Genomic DNA, 27,049 nt, shown 5'->3' on the forward strand with positions numbered 1-27,049 from the left:
GTGCTTAGGATCATCATTCAGTTCAAGTACTGATATAACTAAACAATGGATGCGAGGGTGAAAAAATTGAGATGTGCACCTAAAAATGGGAAACTCTATTCATGTTTTGTAAATCATGAAAAGGATAAATATAAAGGGGGGGGGGCACGAGCCGGCTTTGCCCCCCCTGGATCCGCCAGTGTCTCCATGGGTAAAGTGATTACCAATATTCACATCTTTTGAAAATTCATGACTTTCTTATTGTTTGTCCGATATTGTTCAAACTTTCACCTATCAACTGAATTGTCTGATTTTTTTTTCTCTATAATAACAAGTTTTATTTGGGCTGGGTTCCTCTTTAAGCAAAATGTGCAAGCAATGATGATCTGGGGCCCGTAACACAAAGGTTAGCAATGATCGCAGAACATTTTTCTACTATTGATTACATAGACTACAATGTACGATTCAGGGGCGGATCCAGCCTTCGCCAATAGAGAGGGGGGGGGGGGGGGCGGCGGATTTTTTTTTCAGCCACATTTTACCCGATCGGCCGCTCGAAGTTGATTTTTGTCTATTTTTGAAGGGGTATTCCTATAATAGTAAGCTTTATTCTTATAAATCAACATACATATATAATAATCTCTAAACTTTAGTTTAAAAAAGAAATTCGAGCGCGAAGCGCGAGCTCTTTATTTTGAATTTTATGTATTTTGTCCTAGAATTTGAATATTCTGGGCAATATGTTTGTGATTCTAAACAAGATGTGTATCCAACTAAATAATTACTGCGAGCGCGAAGCTTTGATCTGATAAAAAAAAGGATCTGTTAACTGCTGCTTGCAGTAAGCCATGGAGACGTTACATATTACAACAATCAAATATTGCGAGCGTGAAGCGCGAGCTGAAATTTTTTACATTTTTACCTGAAGAATGGAAACTCTAAGCACTTTTTGTAATCGTGAAAAGAATACGTGATGATGATGATGGCTTCTTGTAAAGTGCCGGTATCCGCCTCAGCTGGGCGCTCATGGCGCTTGCTCAAAAATAGGAAATATCTCACAAATTTCAATGTCTTGAAACAGTGCTTAGGATCATCATTCAGTTCAAGTACTGATACAACTAAACAATGGATGCGAGCGTGAAAAATTTGAGATGTGCACCTAAAAATGGGAAACTCTATTCATGTTTTGTAAATCATGAAAAGGATAAGTATAATGGAAATCTTCCTTCATTAATAATGCGAGCGCAAAGCGCGAGCAGAAGATTTTTGATATTGTGATCTGAAACTGGATGATTTAAATAGAGAACAAGCTGCGTATCTGAATAAACACGCGAACGCGTATTTCAGATCACTTTTTACGACCTAGAATCTGGGCATTCTAAATACCCCTTTTTTATCATGAAAATCAATAAGGCGAGCGCGAGCTTAAAACTGATATTCCGATCTGAAAAAGGGTCAATTTAAGCTGTTAATAAAACAGCCTAAAATGAGTCATTTAAAGCACTTTTCTAATATGAATAAGATGCCTGAGTTATATTTCAACAATCAATGCGAGCTGAAATCGCGAGCCGAAAGTTTTGATAAGCTGTCAATGGGGATTTTAAGTAGTTTGTTACCATGGTTACTGAATTTATATTAATATATACATATCTTACCAATCAAAATGCAAGCACTAGCTGATACATTTTGTCAATCTGACCTGAATAGGGATATTTTTAGATCTTAATGGAATACAAGAAAATAATAGGTACCTGACAAATCAAATTTTGCGAGTGTGCAGCGCGAGCAGAAAATGTTAATATTGATTCAAACCATAAAACAGAAGTTTTTACATGCAGAGCACCTTTTAAAAATCAATTTGTAAATCAATCGAAATTTTTAATTTCCGAGCTTAAATATGTTTTATACAGTATATTGATTTCAACATTTTATATTTTAACCTCCATATTGAGCAAGAGATGTTAATCCCCTATAAAAGGCAATGCGAGCGCGATGCGCGAGCGAAAAATTCATACAGTGACATGAAATATTTTTTTTCAATTATTTCCCGATTCTTCCCTCATCTTATTTTCTCGTCTTCCTCCTGTTTCCCCTTTTCTTCTTTTTCTCCTCTCCTTTCCCTTCTTTTTCTTTCCCCCCTTTTTTTTTGCTCCGCCAATAGGGGAGTCCGGGCCCCCTGGATCCGCCCATGCGATTAATCGTGAAAATCAAGCGTACGATTAATCGCTACCCTATGTGTTACGGGACCCAGCTTCCTCGTCCTCGGGCTAGATCTTTTTCTCTCCTTCTATTTCTCCCTCGAACTGTTTCTCCTGGAACTTACAATGTACTTCATCTCTCTTTCATTCCGCTCCTCTCCATTCACTCTTAAAATGAAATATTAAATCAAGGATTGAAAGGTTGGAAGAGCGACAAAAATCCAAATCCAGCCATCCAAAATAATGTTATATCCAACCTTGCATAAAGCCGAATCCAACAATTTAAAGGTCAAGTCCACGCCAGGAAAATGCTGACTTGAATAGAGAAAAATCAAACTAGCATAGTGCTGAAAATTTCATCAAAATCGGATGTAAAATAAGAAAGTTATGTCATTTTAAATGTTTCACAAAACAGTGATATGCACAACTATAGGTGAGTCAGTCGATGATGTCCATCACTCACCTTTTCTTTTGTTTTTTATTGTTTGATTATACAATATTTCATTTTTTTAAGATTTGACAACGAGGACCAACTTGACTGAACCATTATTATGCTAATTCCACACGTCCAGGGAGGAATTAATCGTTGTATCACTTGACAATGAGGAGAAAATTAGAATATTTCATATAATAAAATACAAAAGAAAAAGTGAGTGTATGACGTCAAAGTCTCCTCATTTGGATACTAGCCAGGATGTGCATATAACTGTTTTGTGAAATCAAGCGAAACTTTAAAAAGTCATAACTTTATTTTACATCCGATTTTGATGAATTTTTCAGTGTTATGCTTGCTGGATTTTCTCTTTTTATTCAAATCAACTTTTTGTTGGGGTGGACTTGTCCTTTAACGTTACTCTAATAAAAGTCTCTATAGATCTAGAAGTCTATAGCCTAGCCTTAGGCTACTTAAAAATATATATATTTAAAAAGCCCATGGAAGCCATAGAAATCTTATCTTTTTATCACAATTAACATCTAAAACCTTTTCTCTCTCTCGGTCTTTTGTATTCTTTATGACTTCTCTATATCTCTCTGATTTTCACACTGTCTCTCTCATTTTCCCCACTCTCTGTCTGTCTCTCATTCATTTTCCCCGTGTAGGTCTCTTTAATTTTTCCCTCCCTCTCTCAATTTTCCCATTGTCTGTCATTTTCTTCACTGTCTGTCTGACTCATTTTCCCACCACTGTTTCTGTCTCACTCATTATCACCCCCCCCCCTTTCTCTCACTTTCACTTCTTTTTGACATCCCGCTGTACTTATGATTGAGCAACGTTTAAAAAGTACAAACAACCGCAGTCTAATGTACATTGTAAGGTACATGTGCAATGTACTTACATATTTATTTCTGACCAAATACATGTAATGATAACATTTCTATATCAATATAATTGCCTCTTGATCGACTGCTTACTGAGTACACCGTATTGTAATACATGTTTCCATTGTATAGTTAGATTTGGATTTCACTCTCTAATGATTATTGAAGTTCTTCCTCCAGTTCAACCGAAGATGCTTAACTTAATTGAACCTATCTATATTGAAAGAGAAGTCTGCTATGAATCAGCTTAATATATTTCATCAATAAACTGATTGGCTTTCAGTGTCAATAGGCAGTCTAGCTGTACATACAAGAATGTCGCCCCCCACACACACCTTGATAAAGAAAAATGACTCCTACCCCCTGTGCTGCCACGGGTAATTGCTGCTTGTGTATATAAATTGAGTTAAAGGCAAAAACATACATAAAAAACTAATTTAGGGCAGATTTCATGCGCTTATTTACAACATCGATCACAAAAAGGTGGCTTCTCACCTGTTTGGACTAGATGCCTTGTTCCTGGAACGCCGTGTGCAGCGCTCTTCACATCTTAAGCTTTTTCGGAACATTTCATTAACTTTCGTTAACAGAATCTTTGTCGTCACTAAATAACGCTCGTTTTTTATGTTGGCATTTTTTCATTTTTTTTGGGAAATACATGGATACAACACTTAATGGTTTAACTTACATATCACTGACTTGAAATTAAAAAAGTTGAAACTGATTACAAAGAAAATACAGTTTTTTATTATATGTCACGTGATTGATGACGTTTTTTGACCCCTGTACCATAATACGTTCGGGGGGAGCCACTTCCTTTCAAAGATGCACAACATGATTGTCCAAGAAAACTCGTAAAGCCGGTTTAAGTTTCATCGTCGGGCGATATATGCGCGTACAAAAGAATGGGTATCAATAGCAACTAATTTATTATTCTTTATTTTGAATGAATACTCAGGCGTTGTTGTTTTTAGTAGGTTTTCTCATAGTGTAAACAACGTCCCCCGGGTACAGAGGTTTTGTTGCTCTCGGGTACTTTCCGATTTGAGAATTATCTTGTTCGTTTTGATCATCGTACACGTTTTTTATTCGGAAATATTCGGAAAAGAAAACGCAGCTATATTTAGTGCATCACATAATTATGTGCACACTGCATATCGCATATGTGGGTCATCATTGAAATTGTTCGCCGTATCATTCAGGGTGATGGGTAAGTGAAAAGTATGGTCGTGTGACCTTACTTCGCGCGTGACCATATTTCGTGGACGGTCGTATATCTCAGAAAGTACTTAATATCGTGAAAATCTGATATCACTACAAGAAAAAGCGGTCAAAATTTATCCTGTAGTGAAAGTTTCTAGTTGATAAGATTGGAATTTGTTTAAGCTAGGGCTAGGCGATTGGGCAGGCGCGCGCACCTGCCTCGGCCGATCCTCGCCCACCACTAACTTAGCACTTAGCAGGCAGGGTAGGACTTCGGACACATCGACACATAAACATCTCCAACTAAAGTGAGTACACTAACTACCCCAACATTCACTTCCAATCTAAAAAAACACAAGGTGAGAGGATATATTCCCTGTATGGGCAATGCATCCTCTCACCACCCAAATTTTTTGATCAACAACTGTCCTTTTTCCAGCCAAACGTTCTCTGCTCTTTAATTTATGATTAACATCGGCAGTGAAACCTGATCTTATCCTCAGCATCCTAACATAGCTTCAGACCACTACCTCTCTCTAAAAAACGCCCATTGTCAACCACAATACAATCCATGAAATAAGCACAATTTCAACACAAACCAAAACCAAAAAGCCTGTGTATCCATTTACATCTTTTATGATTGATAAGATATCCACGCATAAAGGATTTGGACATGTTCAAAACCATCACCCCACCCCATGTGCGCCACAAATTCTACACCCTACACATACTATAATAGCCCCCTTTCAGCTCAGCAAACGCTCAATATGTTATTCACATCTGGTTCCAAAATACACTGGGTCATTGATTGCAAGAAAATTGCCTTCTCAACGCTAACCTGTGTGGATTTGTTAACGTCTTGTGAGACGTTGGGGTCGATTAACCCTAAAAGGACTGTGCTATTTGAGATGTATTGAGGACGAGGGGGGGGGGGGGGAGGGCCATGATGCCCCCATCTTCTGTTCTCAGCCGCCGCTCGCGCCGAAACTCGGCACGTACATTCTTTACCACATAAACTACGAGCCAGTATAAATTTTTTTGAAAATTATTTATCATGAATAAAATATTCAAATTTATTCATGAAAAACATTATTTGCCTATTTTACACCCAATTTCACTTCACTGTTATTCGATTTTGATGAACTTTTCAGCATTATGCTCTGTGAATTTTACTCTATTCATTCAGATATGAATTTGTTAAGCCCGGAGCATCCCTTACATTGATCTCCCCTTGTATGGATTTGTTTGTCTTTTGGGGTCACTAGATTTAAAAATCCCCTTCCCACATTGATCATATACATATACTTTATCTGTTGCAGGTCCCCGTTTGTGGAATTCACCCCCATCGGACATTAATGTTGCCATTTGAAAGAGCTCTTCTACAACAAATTAAAGACTCACCACATGAAGCAAGAATTTGCTTAATTGTTGTGGGATTACTTGTTATTTTGACTGCCAACTTCAAAATATTGCATATTTGTTTTATTGTCAATTTGTTCAATTTCTGTGTATTCATTGATTTCATTTTGTGTATTGTATAAGTTGTTAATTGTGGGCCTTGAATGTTATTGACAGATATATGCGCTATATTATAATTATTACAGAGTTTTCATAAAATAGCCTCAACCACATATAGAAATTCTTAACTCTAACCTGTGTGATTTGTTTGGTGAGAAAGTGGGGTCGATTAAATGCCTTACCACATTGATCGTACATATAGAGCCTTGGCCCTTAATCAATGTGGATTTGGTGCTTTAGAAATACTCTATATTTTTATTATGGGTTTCTCCCCTTGAATGGATTCGTTTATGTCTTGTTAGATCACTAGATTGACTAAATGCCTTACCACATTGATCACACACATAGGGTTTCCCACCTCGATGGGTTCGTTTTGTCTTGCAAGATCATAAGATTGACTAAATGCCTTACCACATTGATCACATACATACAATGTAGGGCTTCTCCCCTGTATGGATTCGTTTATGTCTTACTAGATGACAAGATCGACTAAATGCCTTACCACATTGATCACAAACATTGGGATTCACATCTGTATGAATTCGTTTATGTGTCGTGAGACTATTAGGGTGATAAAATCCCTTACCACACTAATCACATACATAGGGCTTCTCATCTGTGTGGATTTGTTTATGTCTTGTTGGAGCACTAGATTGACGAAATGCCTTACCACATTGATCACAAACATACGGCTTCTCACCTGTATGGACCCGTTTATGAAATTTGAGATTGTCAAATCTATTACATGCCTTACCGCATTGATCACATACATAGGGCTTATCACTTGTATGGATTAGTTTATGCCTAATGAGATCCCTATATCTATTAAAGGCCTTACCACATTGATCACATACAAAGGGCTTCTCACGTGTATGGGCTTGTTTGTCTTCTGAGATGATCAGAATGACGAAATGCCTTATTACATTGATCACACACATATAGGGATTCATATCTGTATGGATTCGTTTATGTGTTGTGAGACTATAAGTTTGATAAAATCCCTTACCACACTGATCACATACATAGGGCTTCTCACCTGCATGGAATTGTTTGTCTTACAAGATGATCAGATCGACCAAATGCCTTACCACATTGATCACACACATAGGGATTTGCAACTGTATGGATTCGTTTATGTCTTCTGAGTGCACTTGATTGATTGAATGCCTTACCACACTGATCACATACATAGGGCTTCTCCCCTGTATGGATTTGTTTATGTGTCACTAGATGATCAGATCGACTAAATGCCTTACCACATTGATCACACACATAGGGATTTACATCTGTATGGATTTGTTTGTGTTGTGAGACTATAAGGTTGATAAAATCCCTTACCACATTGATCACAAACATACGGCTCCTCACCTGTGTGGATTTGTTTATGTCTTGTTAGATCACTAGATTGACAAAATGCCTTATTACATTGATCAGACACATAGGGATTCACATCTGTATGGATTCGTTTATGTGTTGTAAGACTATAAGGTTGATAAAATCCCTTACCACATTGATCACATACATAGGGCTTCTCACCTGTGGATTTGTTTATGTCTTACTAGATGACAAGATCGACTAAATGCCTTACCACATTGATCACAAACATTGGGATTTACATCTCTATGAATTCGTTTATATGTCGTGAGACTATTAGGATGATAAAATCCCTTACCACACTGATCACATACATAGGGCTTCTCATCTGTGTGGATTTGTTTATGTCTTGTTAGATCACTAGATTGACGAAATGCCTTACTACATTGATCACAAACATACGGCTTCTCACCTGTGTGGATTCGTTAATGTCTTATTAGATCACTAGATTGATGAAATGCCTTATCACATTGATCACACACATAGGGATTCACATCTGTATGGATTTGTTTGTGTTGTGAGAATATAAGGTTGATAAAATGCCTTACCACATTGATCACAAACATACGGCTTCTCACCTGTATGGACCCGTTTATGAAATTTGAGATTGTCAAATCTATTACATGCCTTACCGCATTGATCACATACATAGGGCTTATCACTTGTATGGATTAGTTTATGCCTAGTGAGATCCCTATATCTATTAAAGGCCTTACCACATTGATCACATACAAAGGGCTTCTCACGTGTATGGGCTCGTTTATGTCTTCTGAGATGATGAGATTGATGAAATGCCTTATTACATTGATCACACACATAGGGATTCATATCTGTATGGATTCGTTTATGTGTTGTGAGACTATAAGTTTGATAAAATCCCTTACCACACTGATCACATACATAGGGCTTCTCTCCTGCATGGAATTGTTTGTCTTACAAGATGATCAGATCGACTAAATGCCTTACCACATTGATCACACACATAGGGATTTGCAACTGTATGGATTCGTTTACGTGTTGTAAGACTATAAGGTTGATAAAATCCCTTACCACACTGATCACATACATAGGGCTTCTCATCTGTATGGACTCGTTTATGTCTTCTGAGAGCACTTGATTGATTGAATGCCTTACCACACTGATCACATACATAGGGCTTCTCCCCTGTATGGATTTGTTTATGTGTCACTAGATGACAAGATCGACTAAATGCCTTACCACATTGATCACACACATAGGGATTCACATCTGTATGGATTTGTTTATGTGTCTTGAGACTATTAGGATTATAAAATCCCTTACCACACTGATCACATACATAGGTCTTCTCATCTGTATGGACTCGTTTATGTCTTCTGAGAGCACTTGATTGATTGAATGCCTTACCACACTGATCACATACCTAGGGCTTCTCCCCTGTATGGATTTGTTTATGTGTCACTAGATGACAAGTTCGACTAAATGCCTTACCACATTGATCACATACATAGGGATTCGCATCTGTGTGGATTTGTTTATGTCTTGTTAGATCACTAGATTGACGAAATGCCTTACCACATTGATCACAAACATACGGCTTCTCACCTGTATGGACCCGTTTATTAAATTTGAGATTGTCAAATCTATTACATGCCTTACCGCATTGATCACATACATAGGGCTTATCACTTGTATGGATTAGTTTATGCCTAGTGAGATCCCTATATCTATTTAAGGCCTTACCACATTGATCACATACAAAGGGCTTCTCACGTGTATGGGCTCGTTTATGTCTTCTGAGATGATCAGAATGACGAAATGCCTTATTACATTGATCACACACATAGGGATTCATATCTGTATGGATTTGTATATGTGTTGTGAGACTATAAGTTTGATAAAATCCCTTACCACACTGATCACATACATAGGGCTTCTCACCTACATGGAATTGTTTGTCTTACAAGATGATCAGATCGACTAAATGCCTTACCACATTGATCACACACAGGGATTTGCAATTGTATGGTATAGTTTATGTGTTGTAAGACTATAAGGTTGATAAAATCCCTTACCACACTGATAACATACATAGGGCTTCTCATCTGTATGGACTCGTTTATGTCTTCTGAGAGCACTTGATTGATTGAATGCCTTATCACACTGATCACATACATAGGGCTTCTCATCTGTATGGACTCGTTTATGTCTTCTGAGAGCACTTGATTGATTGAATGCCTTACCACACTGATCACATACATAGGGCTTCTCCCCTGTATGGATTTGTTTATGTGTAACTAGATGATCACATCGACTAAATGCCTTACCACATTGATCACACACATAGGGATTTGCATCTGTATGGATTTGTTTATGGGTTGTGAGACTATGTTCTTGATTGAATGCCTTACCACACTGATCACATACATAGGGCTTCTCACCTGTATGGACTCGTTTATGTCTTCTTAGAGCACTTGATTGATTGAATGCCTTACCACACTGGTCACATACATAGGGCTTCTCCCCTGTATGGATTTGTTTATGTGTCACTAGATGATCAGATCGACTAAATGCCTTATCACATTGATCACACACATAGGGATTCACATCTGTATGGATTCGTTTATGGGTTGTGAGACTATTAGGGTGATAAAATCCCTTACCACACTGATCACAAACATACCGCTTCTCACCTGTATGGACTCGTTTATGTCTTCTTAGAGCACTTGATTGATTGAATGCCTTACCACACTGATCACAATCATACGGATTTTCACCTGTGTGGATTTGTTTATGTCTTGTTAGATCACTAGATTGACAAAATGCCTTATCACATTGATCACACACATAGGGATTCACATCTGTATGGATTTGTTTATGTGTTGTGAGACTATTATGGTGATAAAATCCCTTACCACACTGATCACATACATAGGGCTTCTCACCTGTATGGACTCGTTTATGTCTTCTAAGGGCACTTGATTGATTGAATGCCTTACCACACTGATCACAAACATACGGCTTCTCACCTGTGTGGATTTGTTTATGTCTTGATAGATCACTAGATTGACAAAATGCCTTATCACATTGATCACACACATAGGGCTTCTCACCTGTATGGACTTGCTTATTATGTCTTCTAAGAGCACTTGATTGATTGAATGCCTTACCACACTGATCACAAACATACGGCTTCTCACCTGTATGGATTGGTTTATGTGTTGTGAGACTATTATGGTTATAAAATCCCTTACCACATTGATCACATACATAGGGCTTTTCACCTGTATGGACTCGTTTATGTCTTCTAAGAGCAGTTGACTGATTGAATCCCTTACCACATTGATCACATACATAGGGCTTTTCACCTGTATGGACTCGTTTATGTCTTCTAAGAGAACTTGATTGATTGAATGCCTTACCACACTGATCACAAACATACGGCTTCTCACCTGTGTGGATTTGTTTATGTCTTGTTAGATCACTATATTGACAAAATGCCTTATCACATTGATCACATATATAGGGATTCACATCTGTATGGATTCGTTTATGTGTTGTGAGTGTATGTTCTTGATCAAATGCCCTACCCCTTTCATCACATACAAACGGCTTCTCCCCTGTATGGATTTGTTTTATATGTATATTTAGCTCAAATTTTTCACTAAATTCCTTACCACATTGATCACATACATACCGTTTCTCACCTGTATGGATTTGTTTATGTAATGTGAGATTATAAGATTGACTAAATGCCTTACCACATTGATCACATACAAAGAACTTCTCATTGTCAATAACTTTCTGGCATGATGCAAAATATGAATCTATACGTGACTTACACTCAACTGTCATATTTACTTCATTTCCTTCTTTCAAAATCTCCTTATCACCAAGTTCAAAGTCATTCGATTTACAGGCAGGTCCATGTATTTCTCCATCAACAATCTGTAGAAAGCCTTCATGCAATGCATACGATGGAAAGACGATACCATCAACCCCATGTTTGTACTTGAGATGTCTTGATAAGATGAGAGGAATAGCATATAATGATCCACAGAACTCACATCGGTAGATTCCAGAATCTATTTGGATAGAAATATTGTCATATTTTTATATGATTCAGAGATTAGGCATGTAAAGGTATCTATTTAAAAAACTCAAACGTAATGAAAAAGTACATGGTACATGGAAGGGCCCCCCCCAAAAAAAAATAAATAGAGTAAAATTCACAAATCGAAATGCTAAAAATTTGCTCAAAATCGGATAACAAAGTTATTTAATATCAAAGATTTTCATTATTCCGGTGAAACAGTTCTAATCATGTCTTTATGAATATTCATTAGGTGGGCTGATGATGTCATATCCCCACTTGTTCTTTTGTATTTCATTATGAAATTAGGTTTATTCAAAATTTGTCTAACAAGAATTAAAACAATTGGATTGACAACTGATAAAGTGCATTAGTTATTTACTGCCGCAACTTATTTCATCATAATGGAGACACATCATTTACACATGCATGAAATAATTTAACATTTATGATTTCATGCAATAACATAAGAAAAAGGAAAGTGGGGATGTGACAACATCAGACCACCTAATGAACATTCATGACAATGTGCATATACTATAACTGTTTTCACAAAATATTGATAAACTTATAAAATTCAATAACTTTATTTTTTGTCCGATTTTGATTATTTTTTCAGCATTTTGCTCTGTGAATTTTACTCTATTTATTATTCATATTCAATATTTTTAGCAAGGACCATTCCTTTAAGTGTAATGAAGAGTTTTGGAGGACAGTCACGTCGTCAATTGCATGCAGATATATTACCAAGTGACTTGTTCCAAACCAACATACAATCTGGGATGATATATCATCCATGACTGCACATATAAACTAGCCTTGAAGGCAAGGGATAAAGTTCAGCAACCAAGAGAACTGCCCTCACCCCTATAATTTTTCAAGTAAAGAAATGGAGGGGGGTGGAAAACCAAAGGAAGAGAAGACAATCAAATAGAGATGCATTGGTTATGTCGAGAAAAGAAGACCATAAGCATAAGTTTTAAAGAATGAATGATTCTAGAACTTCTTCTAGAATATCCATTGGGATAAAATGTGCTTATAATAATGGACAGATTTTTGTTGACTGTGGCTGAATATGGCATACATGTCCTTCATGTACACACCAGTGTGAGTAGATTAGATTATGATCTTTAAAGGAGAATGAAACCTTTGGAACAAATAGGCTGGTGTTGAAACAGAAAAATCAAAGAATAAGAACAAAGTTAGAGAAAAATCAGACAAATAATGAGAAAGTTATGAGCATTTGAATATTGCAATCACTAATGCTATAGAGATCTCCCATTACCAAAGGATGTGTGATGTCACATGTGAACAACTTTCCCTTTGATGGACTATAAAATACTACCAAAATGTCTCTTTTTGCTTTTTCTTCTGGTGATACAAACAATTTATCCATTATGCATTCTTCAAAAAAAAATTAAAATCTGTATTACATGCCCTCCTATAGAAATAACACATGATCTACTAATAGATGTGATACAAGTTGCAGTTTAAGTGAAATATATACTAAAGTAATGGAGAGAGATGTTCACAAGTGACATCACACATCTTTGTTGCATTGCCAATATGAGGATCTCCATAGCAATAGTGATCGCAATATTTAAATTCTCATAACTTTCTCATTACTTGTCCGATTTTTCTCAAACTTTCGTTGATCTGTTTCTTTGATTTTTATGTTTTCAGACAAGTTTTCTTGTTCCAAAGGTTTCATTCTCCTTTAATAGTCAAGGAAGAATGTATTATTTCTCTCATTTTTGGGCACTTTCCAACTCTATCAAGAATAGATACTCTAAAGAAGACTTGAGATGGGAATTAAAGCAGATATGAACCAATAGCGGCATCTCGAGTTCTCAACTACTCATACCTGGCCAGTTTCCTGACCCATAATGCAAGTGTAGTGTAGTGATATACAATGTAGACCCACTTGAATGATAACATATTAATTAACTACTCAATATATTTATACTACAATAATTATGCTACCAAGTAGCAAAACAATTACTTTTCCTCTCAAAACATTTTAGTTTCTCTATACAAATACAATCATAGGTCAATTTATTCTCTGTAGTATTAACAGATATCTGATAATGTTTATTTTAAGACTATGTGTTTATAACGCAAAATCAATGAGAGACCACACACACTTCACTTCCTCTTTAAAGGGGAATCCAACCCAAATAAAACCTTGTTTTTATAAGAAAAAGAAAAATCAGACAAGTTGATAGGTGAAAGTTTGAACAATATTGGACAAACAACAAGAAAGTTATGAAGTTTTAAAAGTTGTAAATATCGGTAATCACTATACCCATGGAGACTTCAAATTGGCCGCATATGGGATGTCATAGTGATGTAAGGCAAGGACTACTCTTCCATGTCCTCCAATACATATTATGGCTAAAATGTTATTTTCCCCAAAAGTTTTATTTCAAATTATATTTTTCTTTCATGAGGATATAAAACAATATACTACCTGGGTTATATCTAGATTACTGCCCCAGGGGAATGGGTACTTAGGATAAAAACCACAAATCCCTGATAATAAAGTACATGGCCTATAAGAAAGTTGTCCTTGCCTCTTGTCATAATTTACTTACCCATTTGCCAATTTGAAATCTGCATATTATTAATGATCTCAATTTTAAAGCAGCTATAACTTTCTTATTGCTTGTCCGATTTCTTTCAAACTTTCACCATGCACTTTAATTTATTTTTCTCCTTCCCAACACAACATTAATGGCCAAAGTTAACTCTTTGTGCGCTGGACCATGAACCCATCTGTACTGAATTATTTTCAGGGAGGGAAACAATGCATTGTTTGTTGAGTGTGAAATGCGAAGTTCGCACGGCACCGAGTGTGCATTGGTGCGAAGTACGCGTGGAAAGGGTTAAATGGATGTACACAATTTCAGTACCTTATAGGGAAGATTCTTTCTTCACTGGTTAAACATAACCCATTCGTAACTTGAAAGAGGTCAAATACATATTGGTTCGTATTCTGAAGTCGGGTTTAACTTAAACTCAGGTTTAAAGTTGTGGTTAAAGTATGGATAGGCAATTGTTACATAAATCACTAACAGTAGAGATATCATATTTCAGCTCATTTGGCTCTCAAATCATTCATAATAGTCTAGGAAGTATAAATAAATGATTGCCTTCACCATCGATGAATAAGGAAAGAGCACAGAAACATACAACTTAATACAAATTTTGACACTTTTGGCTTCCCATAATTTTAGCACAGAGTTAGACCATGGTCTAAGTTAAACCTGACTTCCGAATACGGGCCATTGGGTTTTTTGTTTTACCTGAGAGTGTTCCATTCTGTCCATCATCTCTTCCCTCCACTTTTGAATACGGTGGGCGGGATTGCTTTGGAGTCTGGTCGCCCCCTGGAGCCACTTCTATCAAAGTTTGTGCTTTCTTCTGATCACATGACTGAGAGTTGAGATCACCTGACTGGGTTCTGAGATCACCTGATTGCTTGGAAGTCTGGTCACCCCCTGCAGCTACTTCTATCAAAGTTTGTTCTGTCTTCTGATCACATGACTGAGAGTTGAGATCACCTGACTGGGTTCTGAGATCACCTGATTGCTTGGAAGTCTGGTCACCCCCTGCAGCTACTTCTATCAAAGTTTGTTCTGTCCTCTGATCACATGACTGAGAGTTGAGATCACCTGACTGGGTTTTGAGATCACCTGATTGCTTGGGAGTCTGGTCACCCCCTGCAGCTACTTCTATCAAAGTTTGTTCTGTCTTCTGATCACATGACTGAGAGTTGAGATCACCTGACTGGGTTCTGAGATCACCTGATTGCTTGGAAGTCTGGTCACCCCCTGCAGCTACTTCTATCAAAGTTTGTTCTGTCCTCTGATCACATGACTGAGTCCTGAGATCCCCTGACCTCTCATCACCTGATGCTGGATTGGATTGTGTCTGGATAGCTTCATCATAGTCCTTCCATTCAAATAGTCCGATGATTCCCTCTCCTCCGATATCATGAGCATTAAGCAGATTCCCATCATCATCATACTCAGTCTCCACTTTAATAGTGAACTAAATAAAAAGAAAAACGGACAAACTGTCACATCTAAGTGATGACATGATATACCATGTTACTTTGACACACGATCAGATTCATCCTATTCTTAGTCTGCAGTCAAAACGCAAGTTGTGATAACATACAGTTGGAGGATTATACTATCAAGATTTTCCCAATGATTTCATTTTATTTATTGGACTTTGATGACTCTATTGATCTCCAATATATCATTTAAAAGTCAATTCATGAGGACTTTGCATTGTTCTGTTACAGTCCATAGATGATTCAAACATTATCAGGGCCCCTTTTACCGGAGTGGGCTAGACCAGAGAGTGATTTTTTAGGCTGTGGAACAGTGCCTTCAAGAAACTGAATTGAATGCAGAAAACTGTATCTAGATTAAATCATATTTCATGTGGGTAAACGGATGTAAAGTGGTTGGCTTGGTTTTCTAAATCTGTGCGGAGATCGCTCTCGTGATGCATGGTGAGGCAACACAACATAATAGGTAAGGGATTGGAGATAGATGGTGATCCTTCAACTGTGGGTGGAGTCATCAAGGGATTCGGTTCAATGGCTAAATAAAACTGTGTCTAGATTGGGGTCTGTTTTGGCAAGTTAAAGGGATGGTCCAGGCTGGAGATATTTCTATCTCAAGAAACGGAGTAAAATACACAGAGCAAAACGCTGAAAATTTGATCAAAATCGGATGACAAATAACAAAGTTATTGAATTTTAAAGAATTGCATTATTCAGGTGAAACAGTTCTAGGCATGTCTTTATGAGTATTCATTAGGTGGGCTGATGATGTCATATCCCATCTTGTTCTTTTGTATTTTATTATATGAAATTAGGTTTATTCAAAATTTTTCTACCAAGAACTAAAATAATAGGATTGACAACTGATTAAGTGCATTAGTTATTTATTGCGGTAACTTATTTCATCATAACGAGGACACATCATTTACACATGTATGAAAAAATTAAACATTTATGATTTCATGTAATAACATAGGAAAAAAGAAAGTGGGAATGTGACATCATCAGCCCACCTAATGAATATTCATGACGATGTGCATATAACTGTTTTCACACAATATTTATAAATTTTAAAATTCAATAACTATGTTACTTGTTATCCGATTTTGATGAAATTTTCAGCATTTTGCCCTGTGAATTTTACTCTATTTATTTAGATATAAATATTTTCAGCCCAGAAAGTCCCTTTAATAGTTGTAGAGGCCTAAGCTCCTCTTCTAATTTGCGCTGAGGCAATACCAACAGTAGGTAAAGATTATCAACTCTTGTTGGCTGCAGACAGCCAGTGAAGGCTCTGGAAGGTGCACTCAGGATAGAGTCAATCTCTAAAGCATGGAATGACCTAAACTAATTGAGCATGAAGGGGATTATACCATGCTTACGGAATGACACTACACTAAAAGTACAGCGTAGATAAGAAATAGGCTTTGGCATTAGAGCCGAGTAATCGAGTCTACCCGATTCCTGTCACCAGAGTCAAGGAGGCGACACCTATTGTTTCAGAGCCGATTACATGAGCCTGAGGGTTTCACTGCAAAAGAGAACCGATTCTGTTTGTAACACCACCTAAAAGTCCCGTTGATAATCTTTCAAGACTTAGTTTATAATTCTAGGCTCAAACCGTTGTTTGGAAATCTTATACATTAGTGAGTTTATTGTGGAGGTGGACCCTCCAGACCTGCTAGTGTCGTGGAGGGACTGCGTAAGCAGACTACTCCAAAATCCAAGCAGACATTGGGTCAGGTTTCTCTTATCTTTTGACAACATTATTGCCCCCTTCAAGATACACACTTTCAAGGTGTCAAAAAAAAGAAAAAAGAAACCCAAAGCGTTGATTTGAGAAAGAGGAAACAGAGAGGGGGTAAAAAAATGAGAAAACAGAGAGAGAGAGGGAAAAAGAAAGATGAGGACGTTTATAGTCTGCTGTGTACATAGGAAGGAAGTAATTCCTCAAAAAGCTGTGCGCACCAGAATCGGTAGACTAGCTTAGCCGGGGTAATATAGGAGCGCCTTGAGCAACTAGCAAGGTGGATACGTGCGCTATACAAATCCTATATTAATATTACTATTATAAATTATTACATTAGGTCCTTTCACTGTATGGACATATCGAGCATGGTGTGTAATCTGGTAATTCACTAGCGAGTTAAGTGACACTGGAGTCGATTCATCTTGGAACCGAAGCCTTAGGTCAGAACCAAAGTTCAGTTCTGGGAAGCTGGGAATCACCTGAGCCTAATGGGAAAAATTAAATTGTTTTGATTTCAATATAGTACGCTATAATTTATTATTTGACAGGTACTTACATGGTTTGGACTCTCTTCATGTAAGTTGTTCTCCTTTATGTCATCTGGCTTTTCATCATTGACAAGTACATGGGAAGGTTCTGGATTTTAATAAATACCCGGTATATGAAAAGAAAAAAAAAGAAGTCAACATTTTCTTCTCATCTACATGTATTCTTGCAAAACGTATGAAATGCATATAATTTGTTGTGCAGCACTTGAAAGAAATAATAACCAAAAAAGGTGAGTGTGGATAAGAGAAATGCTTCAAGGAGCAATGGGTAAATTAAAGTTCAGTGTTGACCTTTTGGTGTTGGTGTGTTAGGTCAATTTTTACACGATTATAACGCCAAACATATTTGAAGATGGTCCCGAAAAGTCAATCACTAGTTGTTGAGATGTCAATAATGTGATTTGGATCAGTTTTACAAACTACATGTATGAATAAGTTTTGGAGCAAGGGGAAGCAATCCAAATTTCAACACCTACACCAATGCCCAGGCCAACACCAACACCCAGGCCAACACCGGACTTGAAATCACCCAATGAGCGGGCCATAACACCCTCCGGTACCCCCAAATGAAAGCTTTATTCACAAACATACCTAACGTCATTTCCTCATCCTCGCTATCATTTTCCTCTTTGATCTCTAGTTTTATTTCTTGCTGACGTTGCATAAACATAGGTGGATTGACCTGTAATCCTATTTTAAAAAAAAAACAAGAAAAACAAACAAACCATGGGTTACTAATAATCAGAGATTTGACCGCAATCTAGAAGACTTATGGATAAAAGAAACACGTTGCCTTTGTGATTGAGCTACACGGTCTTATCATCTCTCAATGAAGAAACAAGGATTTCCATCTGAGCCTGAGAATTATTTATTTAAAGATCATCTACAAACGTTTTTAAACATGATCACCGAGCCGATCATAAAATCATACGTCTCACCAAGTATAATGCTCTTGGCTATTCTTTCAATTCTTAATAATATTCATCTGTATCTCACTCATAATCTGGAGTTCACAATCTGATCATGTAGGATGCCTTTCTGAGATCTTTTTTCATAAAATTGCCTTGTAATCAATCAAGAAGTTAATGGTTTTCTCCTAAGCACCTTTACCCTCCGGGCTGCAATCAAACATTGAAAACAAAATTCTATAGGTCCTTATAAAACAAAAATAGCCTTCTGAGCTAAATCATTATTTTGTGGCCCCTGTAGGCTGGCTGTAAGCCTACATAAGCAGACAATTCTGAAATCCTCATACCATTTTGTTCAAACTAACAATCTCTTCTGATATTTCTTGTTAATTTCTGTTTGGGTTGTATACCCATATCATGGCAATAACTTATATTCCTAAAACATAAAATGAAATATTTCTTTAATAGGTTATTGCAAGAATAAAAATGAAAAACAGAAATTTAATGGAATATTATTAAATAATATTATTAAATAATGAGTGTCGACTATACATACCAACTTTGTTCACCATCTCATAGTTTTCTTTGATGTTCTTGATACAAATTCTCTCATAACTGCTGAACGTTGCCCATTCCTTGGCTGTGAAATAAACCTGAACATCTGAAAGATACTGATCCATCTCTGGCAGAGACATGGTGGCTTGCTTGCAAACTGAAGGCACATATATTTTCCTGTTCCAAGAAAGAGACTGGAACAAAAAGACAAAGTTTTTTTTTAAAGATTACATTTGATTTGCAGCTAAGACTTCATGCACTGGTCTCACTCTCATTATCAATCTGAGCATAACTCAATAGACATAGATTCACTTGCCTAAATAATTTCTTTTTTCAACATAGATAAAGACCTAATTCACATATGTTCCAACATTTATTAAAAATTGCCAGAGATTGAGTCTAAGAGCCTTGCATTGTTTACGATACTGGCAGCTACAATCTGTTCAGAGTTTCTTAAAATTTAATTTACCTAGTGAAGCAAGAAAGGCATGATGAAATAGACTGCAAGCTTTCGGTCTAACAAGATATGTAGTACATGTACAGTCTATTCATTGACCTTACAAGCTTGGACAGAGGTCAGAGACAGAGTGCGTCCCAGAAAAATGAAACAGAAAACTATAGAAGCTTCACAATGCAATAACAAATATACGAAAGGCATGTGACTACCTTACGTTATCTTACGTTATATTCTATCCATTTACCAAAATTATGTACTGATTTGAGCGAAAACTATTTGAAAAAGGCTAACAAAAATCACTCACTCGGTCTCATCTCACATTCTATCTAGGTATGATCTAAATATTCTCGATATTTTCAAACAATACCAATATTTGATAGGAGTATTTATGCACGATTTAATTAATAATCGGTTGCCACATCGTTTTATTTATCATTTTTCATTCATAGACCATCCTTACAATACGAGAAATAGAGAAAAGCGAAATGTTAATCTTGACAAAACTAATACCAATTTGGGAAAACAATCAATTTCATTTTCTGGTCCTACTCTATGGAATCATCTGCCAAGTAATATTAGAAACACCCCCAGTCGAAAGATATTTAGGAAATTGTTAAAACTAATGCTACTGGAAGATTATAATTAATTTGGTACCGTATGGTAAATACTGCCTGAAAACAAATAATTCTGTATAAAGATTTTGTGAACAATTAAGGTATTTTTTCTTGTAAATAGTGTAAATATGTTCACTAAAAATGATCGCAATTTTCTGCAACAGTAATAAGTAGAGTTTATACTGAAATTTTTTTCCCAATAAAATGTGCGAGTAATATTCTTACCGGTGCAGGAGATGCAAAAGCAGAGGTGCATGTACGTGTAGATTGGATGTTACTCTGAAAAGTTTGGCCATCATTTCCACTGGTTGGTGCTGCCAAGACTGTTTGGATATACTGAAACATAACATGATAGATTATTGGTATTATGATACTGTACATCTAGGGGAGCGTTTCATGAAAGGACTTGTCAGACGTTTTATCCGACAAGTCCTATTTTATCCGACAGTTACCATAGTAACATTGCTTATCAGCCAATCAAAATCAAGGAAAGATGTCAGATCTGACAACATGTCGGACAAAAATGTTGATGAAACGCTCCCCAGGGGGGCGTTTCATGAAAGGACTTGTCGGACGTTTTATCCGACAAGTCCCATTTTATCCGACAGTTACCATAGTAACAGTACCTCTCAGCCAATCAACATCAGAGAAAGATGTCAGATCTGACAACATGTCGGATGAAAATGTTGATGAAACACTCCCCGGGTTACCCTAAATGATATCAATTTGTAGTAAGGTATCATACCTAAAAAAACTTGATGGCCTACCTCCCCTCAATGCTTTGCACAATATTTTCGGAGTGCACAATGATAGCGCTGAAAAATTCCCTGACTTTGAAGTCTTTTGCAACTTTTGAGACCGAATTCGCACTTTTTAGGAGACAATGTCATGCAAAATTTTTTTTTTTAATACTTTGCGTACAAAATAATTAGGAGATGGAATTCATTCGGCATGATCACACGGACAACAACCGAGATATAAGGGGGGGGGGGCGCATCATGGCCCTCCCTCCGGCCCTCTATCTCAGAAAGCCCAGTCCTTTTAGGGTCAAGTCGCCATTTTTAACCTTCACATATTCTGTATTAACTGTACACATACAGGTAATTTTACTTTTCCCTTTGTGTTTAGCCAGTGGGTCAAGCAGGATTTCTCAAACAATTTTTGACATATATAAACTGGATGGATTCTCGACTACCAAAAGTAAAAATTCACGCCTGTGCCATTGTCAAATCAGAAACAGATTACAGAACTGACTTCTTAACTTTTCAAATATGAGCCAGATGAAATCAGATTGTCACTTCCATGTTTTCTGGTGCATAGTGAGTGACCCATGTGACTTTTGACTTCTGATATAAATACCCCCCCCCCCCCCAAAGAAAAACAGCATTGCCCCCCCTATGCACACACTGCACATGTACGTGATCCAAGTATGACGTTAGTTGATCTGTTAAAGGATTCCTGAGTAAAGAGTATCATAAAATCGAAACGGGGCGGACGTGGACTGTGGGGCAGACCATTAAAAGAGTCACCCTAACACATATTTGTAGCTCTCGCATCAACTACAGTGAACATAAACATCTAGGGGTTTTATGTGTGTATCAAAATCCTCATTTCAGTTAATGGCCTCCCCCTCTCTCAAAAAAATACAAAAAATAATAAAAATACAATAACATAATGATTAAAAAAAAATATGCCAAATAAATTATGTATCTGAATACTGTAAAGAATTTGTAATAATGTAATTCTTCGGCAAGACAGTATGCTTAGAATGCCTGTATTGATTTTATATGAAATCCAATAACATTAAGAATTATATGCAATCTAAATGATGCCGCAATGTATCCTTCAATATATTACACTTGTTATCAATATCACTTTCACAGTAAATATTATTCCAGTCATTATGAACAATCCAATCTCCAAAGCTTTGAATTCCATTTCATGGTTTTAAGACTAAGTATGTACATGTATGGTCCATAATCAGGGGCCAGGGAAGCAGGGGGGGGGGGGGGGCTGGGGGACTTGTTCTTCCCCAACGTTACGCGACGCAAGCGTCCGTATCGTGGGTGAAGAACAATAGAAAACAAGATGGCGGCGTAAACATCGGGCAAGTCTCTTCCGTCTATTCATGATATTTTCCTCATTTTTTTGGATGAATTCTTGTCTAGAAATAAAATCCATAGCGAAGAAATGTCGAAAATGAAGTTGTATCCCATGTACATGATTTAGGGCCACTCACACAACATGCGAGGTTAGTATACTAACCTCGCACAACGCATGTCATTTCATAATGAATTTTGACGTTTTCATTCATCACACGAATGTGAGAATATTCAGATTCAGATTCAGATTCATTTATTTCACACCTCTTTAAAATACAAAAATACATAAATACAAATAAAAATCTTATACGACAGAACAGATATTGACAAGTATAAAGTATAAGTAGTCATAAACAGATAGTAAAACACAGTAAATATAAACAATGATTTCCGCTGTATGGCGGATGTGGGGGAAAGACAGAAAGCCATTGGCCTATCGAGGTCTATCCCCCTGATTACCGTACAACAGGAAAAACAAAACAAACACAATGCAAGAAAGGGGATAACAGAGGAATTAAAATCCTAACTAACGGGGGAGAGGGGGGGGGGGGTGGCAGGCAAAGGAGGGGACACAAGTGTTAATTATTTAATATTGTATAATATTGTATTGTAATAAGTCATTATGGCGTATATACACATAAATATACTGATACAGATGTATATATAACATTTAGAAGTTCACTTAATTATTCTATATTTTATGATAAATATGAATTAAAAGAAGAAAAAAAAAAAATAATAATAATATTTGCACCAACATGCTGTATGACATAAGATGCAGATTAAGCTATATTACAGTATGTAAGAGAGCATGTTTGTATTTTCTCTTGAATATGTTTAATGATTGACTATCTTTTAAATGATTTGGAAGGCTGTTCCAAATCTGGGGCCCTTGATAGCATATACTTGCTCTGGAAACATCATATTTAAGAAGTGGAATATATAGGTCTGTAGAATTTCTGCAGTTATATTTATTTACGTTATAGTTATAGAGGAAATATTCATTAATTGAGAGAGGAAGTAGATTATGTATAATAGAATACATAAAGACTGCAACGTGAAACTTATAAAGGTCATTCAAAGGGATGATTTGTAGTTTTTTTAATAATGGTTCGGAGTGAGCATAATAATTTGAGTTTGTTATAATACGGATAGACTGTTTTTGAAGTTGAAATAATCTTTGGAAAAGGTATCTATGACATTGTCCCCATACAGTTATACCATAAGTAAGATGCGAGAAAATCATCGAATAATATAAATTTACAAGGACCCTCAGTGGGAGGAGGTCCCTTACTCTGTATAATGCTCCAGTAAATCTTGATATTTTCCCTGAAATATAGCCGACATGATCTTTCCAAGTTAATTGTGAGTCTATCCATATGCCAAGAAATTTCACAGTATTTTCTCGTTTTATTTCGATGTTATTTATCATTAATTGCATATCACAGTTGATGGATCTGCCTTTCGTGTGGAATATAACATATGAAGTTTTTTTAAACAATCTTATAATGTAATCTAATTTTAAAAATCAGCACGAACTTATCTATAAAAATGGATTTTAAACGCTTACCTCCAAATCTCAGCCAGTTACTCCGTCCGATCCTTAATACTGCAGTGGAAATTACGCAAACAACAATCGAAATGCGAATTTTTCCTATCGAACAGTCTAGATTCAAGTCGCCGGCGCATAATAGGAAATTGTACAAAAAATCAACAGGTTGCATGTCATGTATAATCGCTGATGGCGCTACATCATAAAATAACGCTGAACAGCGAAAAAAATGCGGAGCGCCTAGAACGCAGCCAGCAGTACAGCTGATTTGACGTAAACAGGCAAGTTTATTAAATAATATCGCGCGCCTTCTCTGTGCGTATAGAGAGAACCAGCGAATCGGGGCCATGCCTGCTTCGACATCAAGAAAAATCATCGATATAAAGTACCAGAAAGACAGAGAGGAATTGAAATTGGCTTCATATCGTTTTGTAAGTTTCATATCCAAAGCTTATCTGATCTTAAATCCATATATATTGCTTATTTAAAATATATAGCCCGAAAGGCATTGCAAGTGCCGTGCAAGTGGTTATCCTGTGGACGGCGGCGGTAATGTACCCATACTCCATAGGTGGATTTAGGGCTAGGCCTAGATCTTTTAGAAAGAAAGTAGAAATCTCGGGGGCGAAAGTTTCAGGTTTTTTGGTGGTACACGCAAAAGTATAGGAAGGAAGACCTGGCTTCGTATGAGAGTAACCTTACGTTAGTAAATGATTTTTAGAAGCCTCCTGGCTAGGGCTACAGCCTCAGCTCGGGACAGGTGCACCGTACAGCTGTATCGGCGAGGATGCCGAGGCTTTCCCTCGCCTCGGCCCTCCCTAGACAGCTGGCAGCCGTCTGTTTCGAGGAGTTTTTTAACATTTTTTAATTTTTTTTTATTTCTCCTCGTACACAGACGGCTCGCTAGCGTGCAGCCACCATGGCATTAGGGGACTTGCAATGCGAAATCCCCCCGTCGGGGCTCTTCAATTTTTGTCTTTAATGAATAAAAATTTTGAAAATTAACGCGACCAAAATGCAAATTAATATTCCCTCTTGGCATTAATTGCCCAAAAACGGAGAAAAATCAAGTTAAAAGGAACAAAAACAGTGACTTACCTCGGCTGTCGCGCAAATTCACTTCCCCGTTTTATCCGATCTTAAGTACATAAACATATGGCCATTGAGTCCCCTGTACAGATCGCGCTAGAACTTCGGTCTCTGTATTTGGTGAGTGAAGCCAACGGAGTTCAGCTGAACAACCAACATAACAGAGACTGAAGCTTTTGGTCTAGGCCCTCCCTAGACAGCTGGCAGCCGTCTGTTTCGAGGAGTTTTTTAACATTTTTTTATTTTTTAAATTTCTCCTCATACACAGACGGCTCGCTATCGTGCAGCCACCATTAGGGGACTTACAATGCAAAATCCCCCCGTCGGGGCTCTGCAATTTGTGTCTTTAATGAATCAAACTTTTGAAAATTAATGCGACCGAAATGCAAATTAATATTCCCTCTTGGCATCAATTGCCAAAAAACGGGGAAAATCAAGTTAAAAGGAACAAAAACAGTGACTTACCTCGGCTGTTGCACAACTTCACTGCCCTGTTTTATCCGAACTTAATATACATAAACATATGGCCATTGAGTCCCCTGTACAGATCGCGCTAGAACTTCGGTCTCTGTATTTGGTGAGTGAAGCCAACGGAGTTCAGCTGAACAACCAACATAACAGAGACCGAAGCTTTTGGTCTAGGCCCTCCCATGATTACATGGCCATGGCATGGTAGCGAGTCGATCGTTGACGTTGTACCACTACCACAGTCATGACAGTCATGACAGTGCAAAGATACATTATTTACATACAAGCGACAAAACGGGAAAAAATCATTCTAGGCCTACTTACTTTTTGAGCTTCCATCCTTGCCAATCTCTTCTCCGTACTTTCCCGGGCTTTCGGCTGGGGGCCACGATGGAGGAAAATTGAAGGGACAGCATCAAATTTCAGTCGTTTTGGGGGGACTTTCCCAGGCAACTCTATCACGATCTTTTCAAAGCAGTCGTCGGTAAAATGCTCGCTACAAACAACATCACTCCTCGTGAATTTGGAGGAAGGCTTGTTGAATTTCTCTACCTTTAGTGCAGCCACCCATTTTTTAGTGATTTCTGGCCTCTTCTGCGGATCAGGAATTCGGTAAAAGCTGCATTTGTTGCCCTTTTCTGACCGATTTCGGCAGCCATACGCCTGGCAGTATACCATCCTGATTTCAGACCAAAAGCTTCAGTCTCTGAACTAAAGTTGTGGTTTAACTATGAATAGCCAATTGGAGCACAAATCCCTAACACTACAGTACACATTCAATTAATTAACTCTGTCATATGACACCCAAATTGTTTATAATTGTCTGTGAATGATAAATGAAGCACTTTTCTTCCTTATGAAAGCAAAAGGAAACAAAATTGTAAACATAAGAAATATACAATATAAACATAATTTTTTAACTTTTGGCTTCCCATAACTTTAGCACAGAGTTAAACCGTGGTTTAAGTAAACTTGTTAACTAAAAAAAAGGGGTGAACGCTTCATTTTTTTGTACAAATGTGCCTCTTGGCATGTACAGTATATCCCTTGAACCCATTGGAAATTTTTTATCAAAAGAGACACTCTGTATCTATGGAAATTAACCCTAATTAGCATAAATTATGTAAATTAGGCTAAAATGAGTAATTTACTAAAAACAGCTACTTCATAGAAATGTCAGTCAACATCGATGCAAAGCGTTTGTGGAAGTAGCATAAGAAAACTAATGAAAAAAAAGAATGCGGTAACCGTACATTTTCATTAC

At 37.1% G+C, this 27,049-nt stretch overlaps 2 protein-coding genes across 2 annotated transcripts; both read right to left on the bottom strand.

Annotated features, from left to right (window-relative positions):
- Window positions 1–8,484: 8,484 nt before the first annotated feature.
- LOC135157845 (zinc finger protein 724-like) lies at window positions 8,485–9,426 on the bottom strand. Its single transcript, XM_064114893.1, is given in 1 exon segment — window positions 8,485–9,426. A coding segment is annotated over 1 exon segment (942 nt).
- An 83-nt stretch (window positions 9,427–9,509) lies between these two features.
- LOC129282883 (zinc finger protein 107-like) lies at window positions 9,510–26,521 on the bottom strand. Its single transcript, XM_064114892.1, has 7 exons — window positions 26,110–26,521; window positions 20,800–20,910; window positions 19,505–19,697; window positions 18,632–18,730; window positions 18,049–18,128; window positions 14,970–15,717; window positions 9,510–11,656 (listed from the first exon to the last, which is right to left on the bottom strand). Exons 1-7 carry the CDS (start codon window positions 26,461–26,463, stop codon window positions 9,573–9,575), a joined length of 3,669 nt encoding a protein of 1,222 aa, XP_063970962.1. The 5' UTR covers window positions 26,464–26,521; the 3' UTR covers window positions 9,510–9,572.
- Between the last annotated feature and the right edge of the window lie 528 nt (window positions 26,522–27,049).

This window comes from Lytechinus pictus, unplaced genomic scaffold, assembly GCF_037042905.1.
Source record: "Lytechinus pictus isolate F3 Inbred unplaced genomic scaffold, Lp3.0 scaffold_20, whole genome shotgun sequence".
NCBI lineage: Eukaryota > Metazoa > Echinodermata > Echinoidea > Temnopleuroida > Toxopneustidae > Lytechinus > Lytechinus pictus.

Bases quoted from the DNA above. Each gene is read 5' to 3' on its own strand.
- LOC129282883 (XM_064114892.1), bottom strand. From the start codon at position 26,463: ATGGTATACTGCCAGGCGTATGGCTGCCGAAATCGGTCAGAAAAGGGC. The intron at 20,911-26,109 runs GTAAGTAGGCCT...GTTATGTTTCAG, and splicing joins CAAGGATGGAAGCTCAAAAA to TATATCCAAACAGTCTTGGC. The intron at 18,129-18,631 runs GTATGTTTGTGA...ATTAAAATCCAG, and splicing joins GGATGAGGAAATGACGTTAG to AACCTTCCCATGTACTTGTC.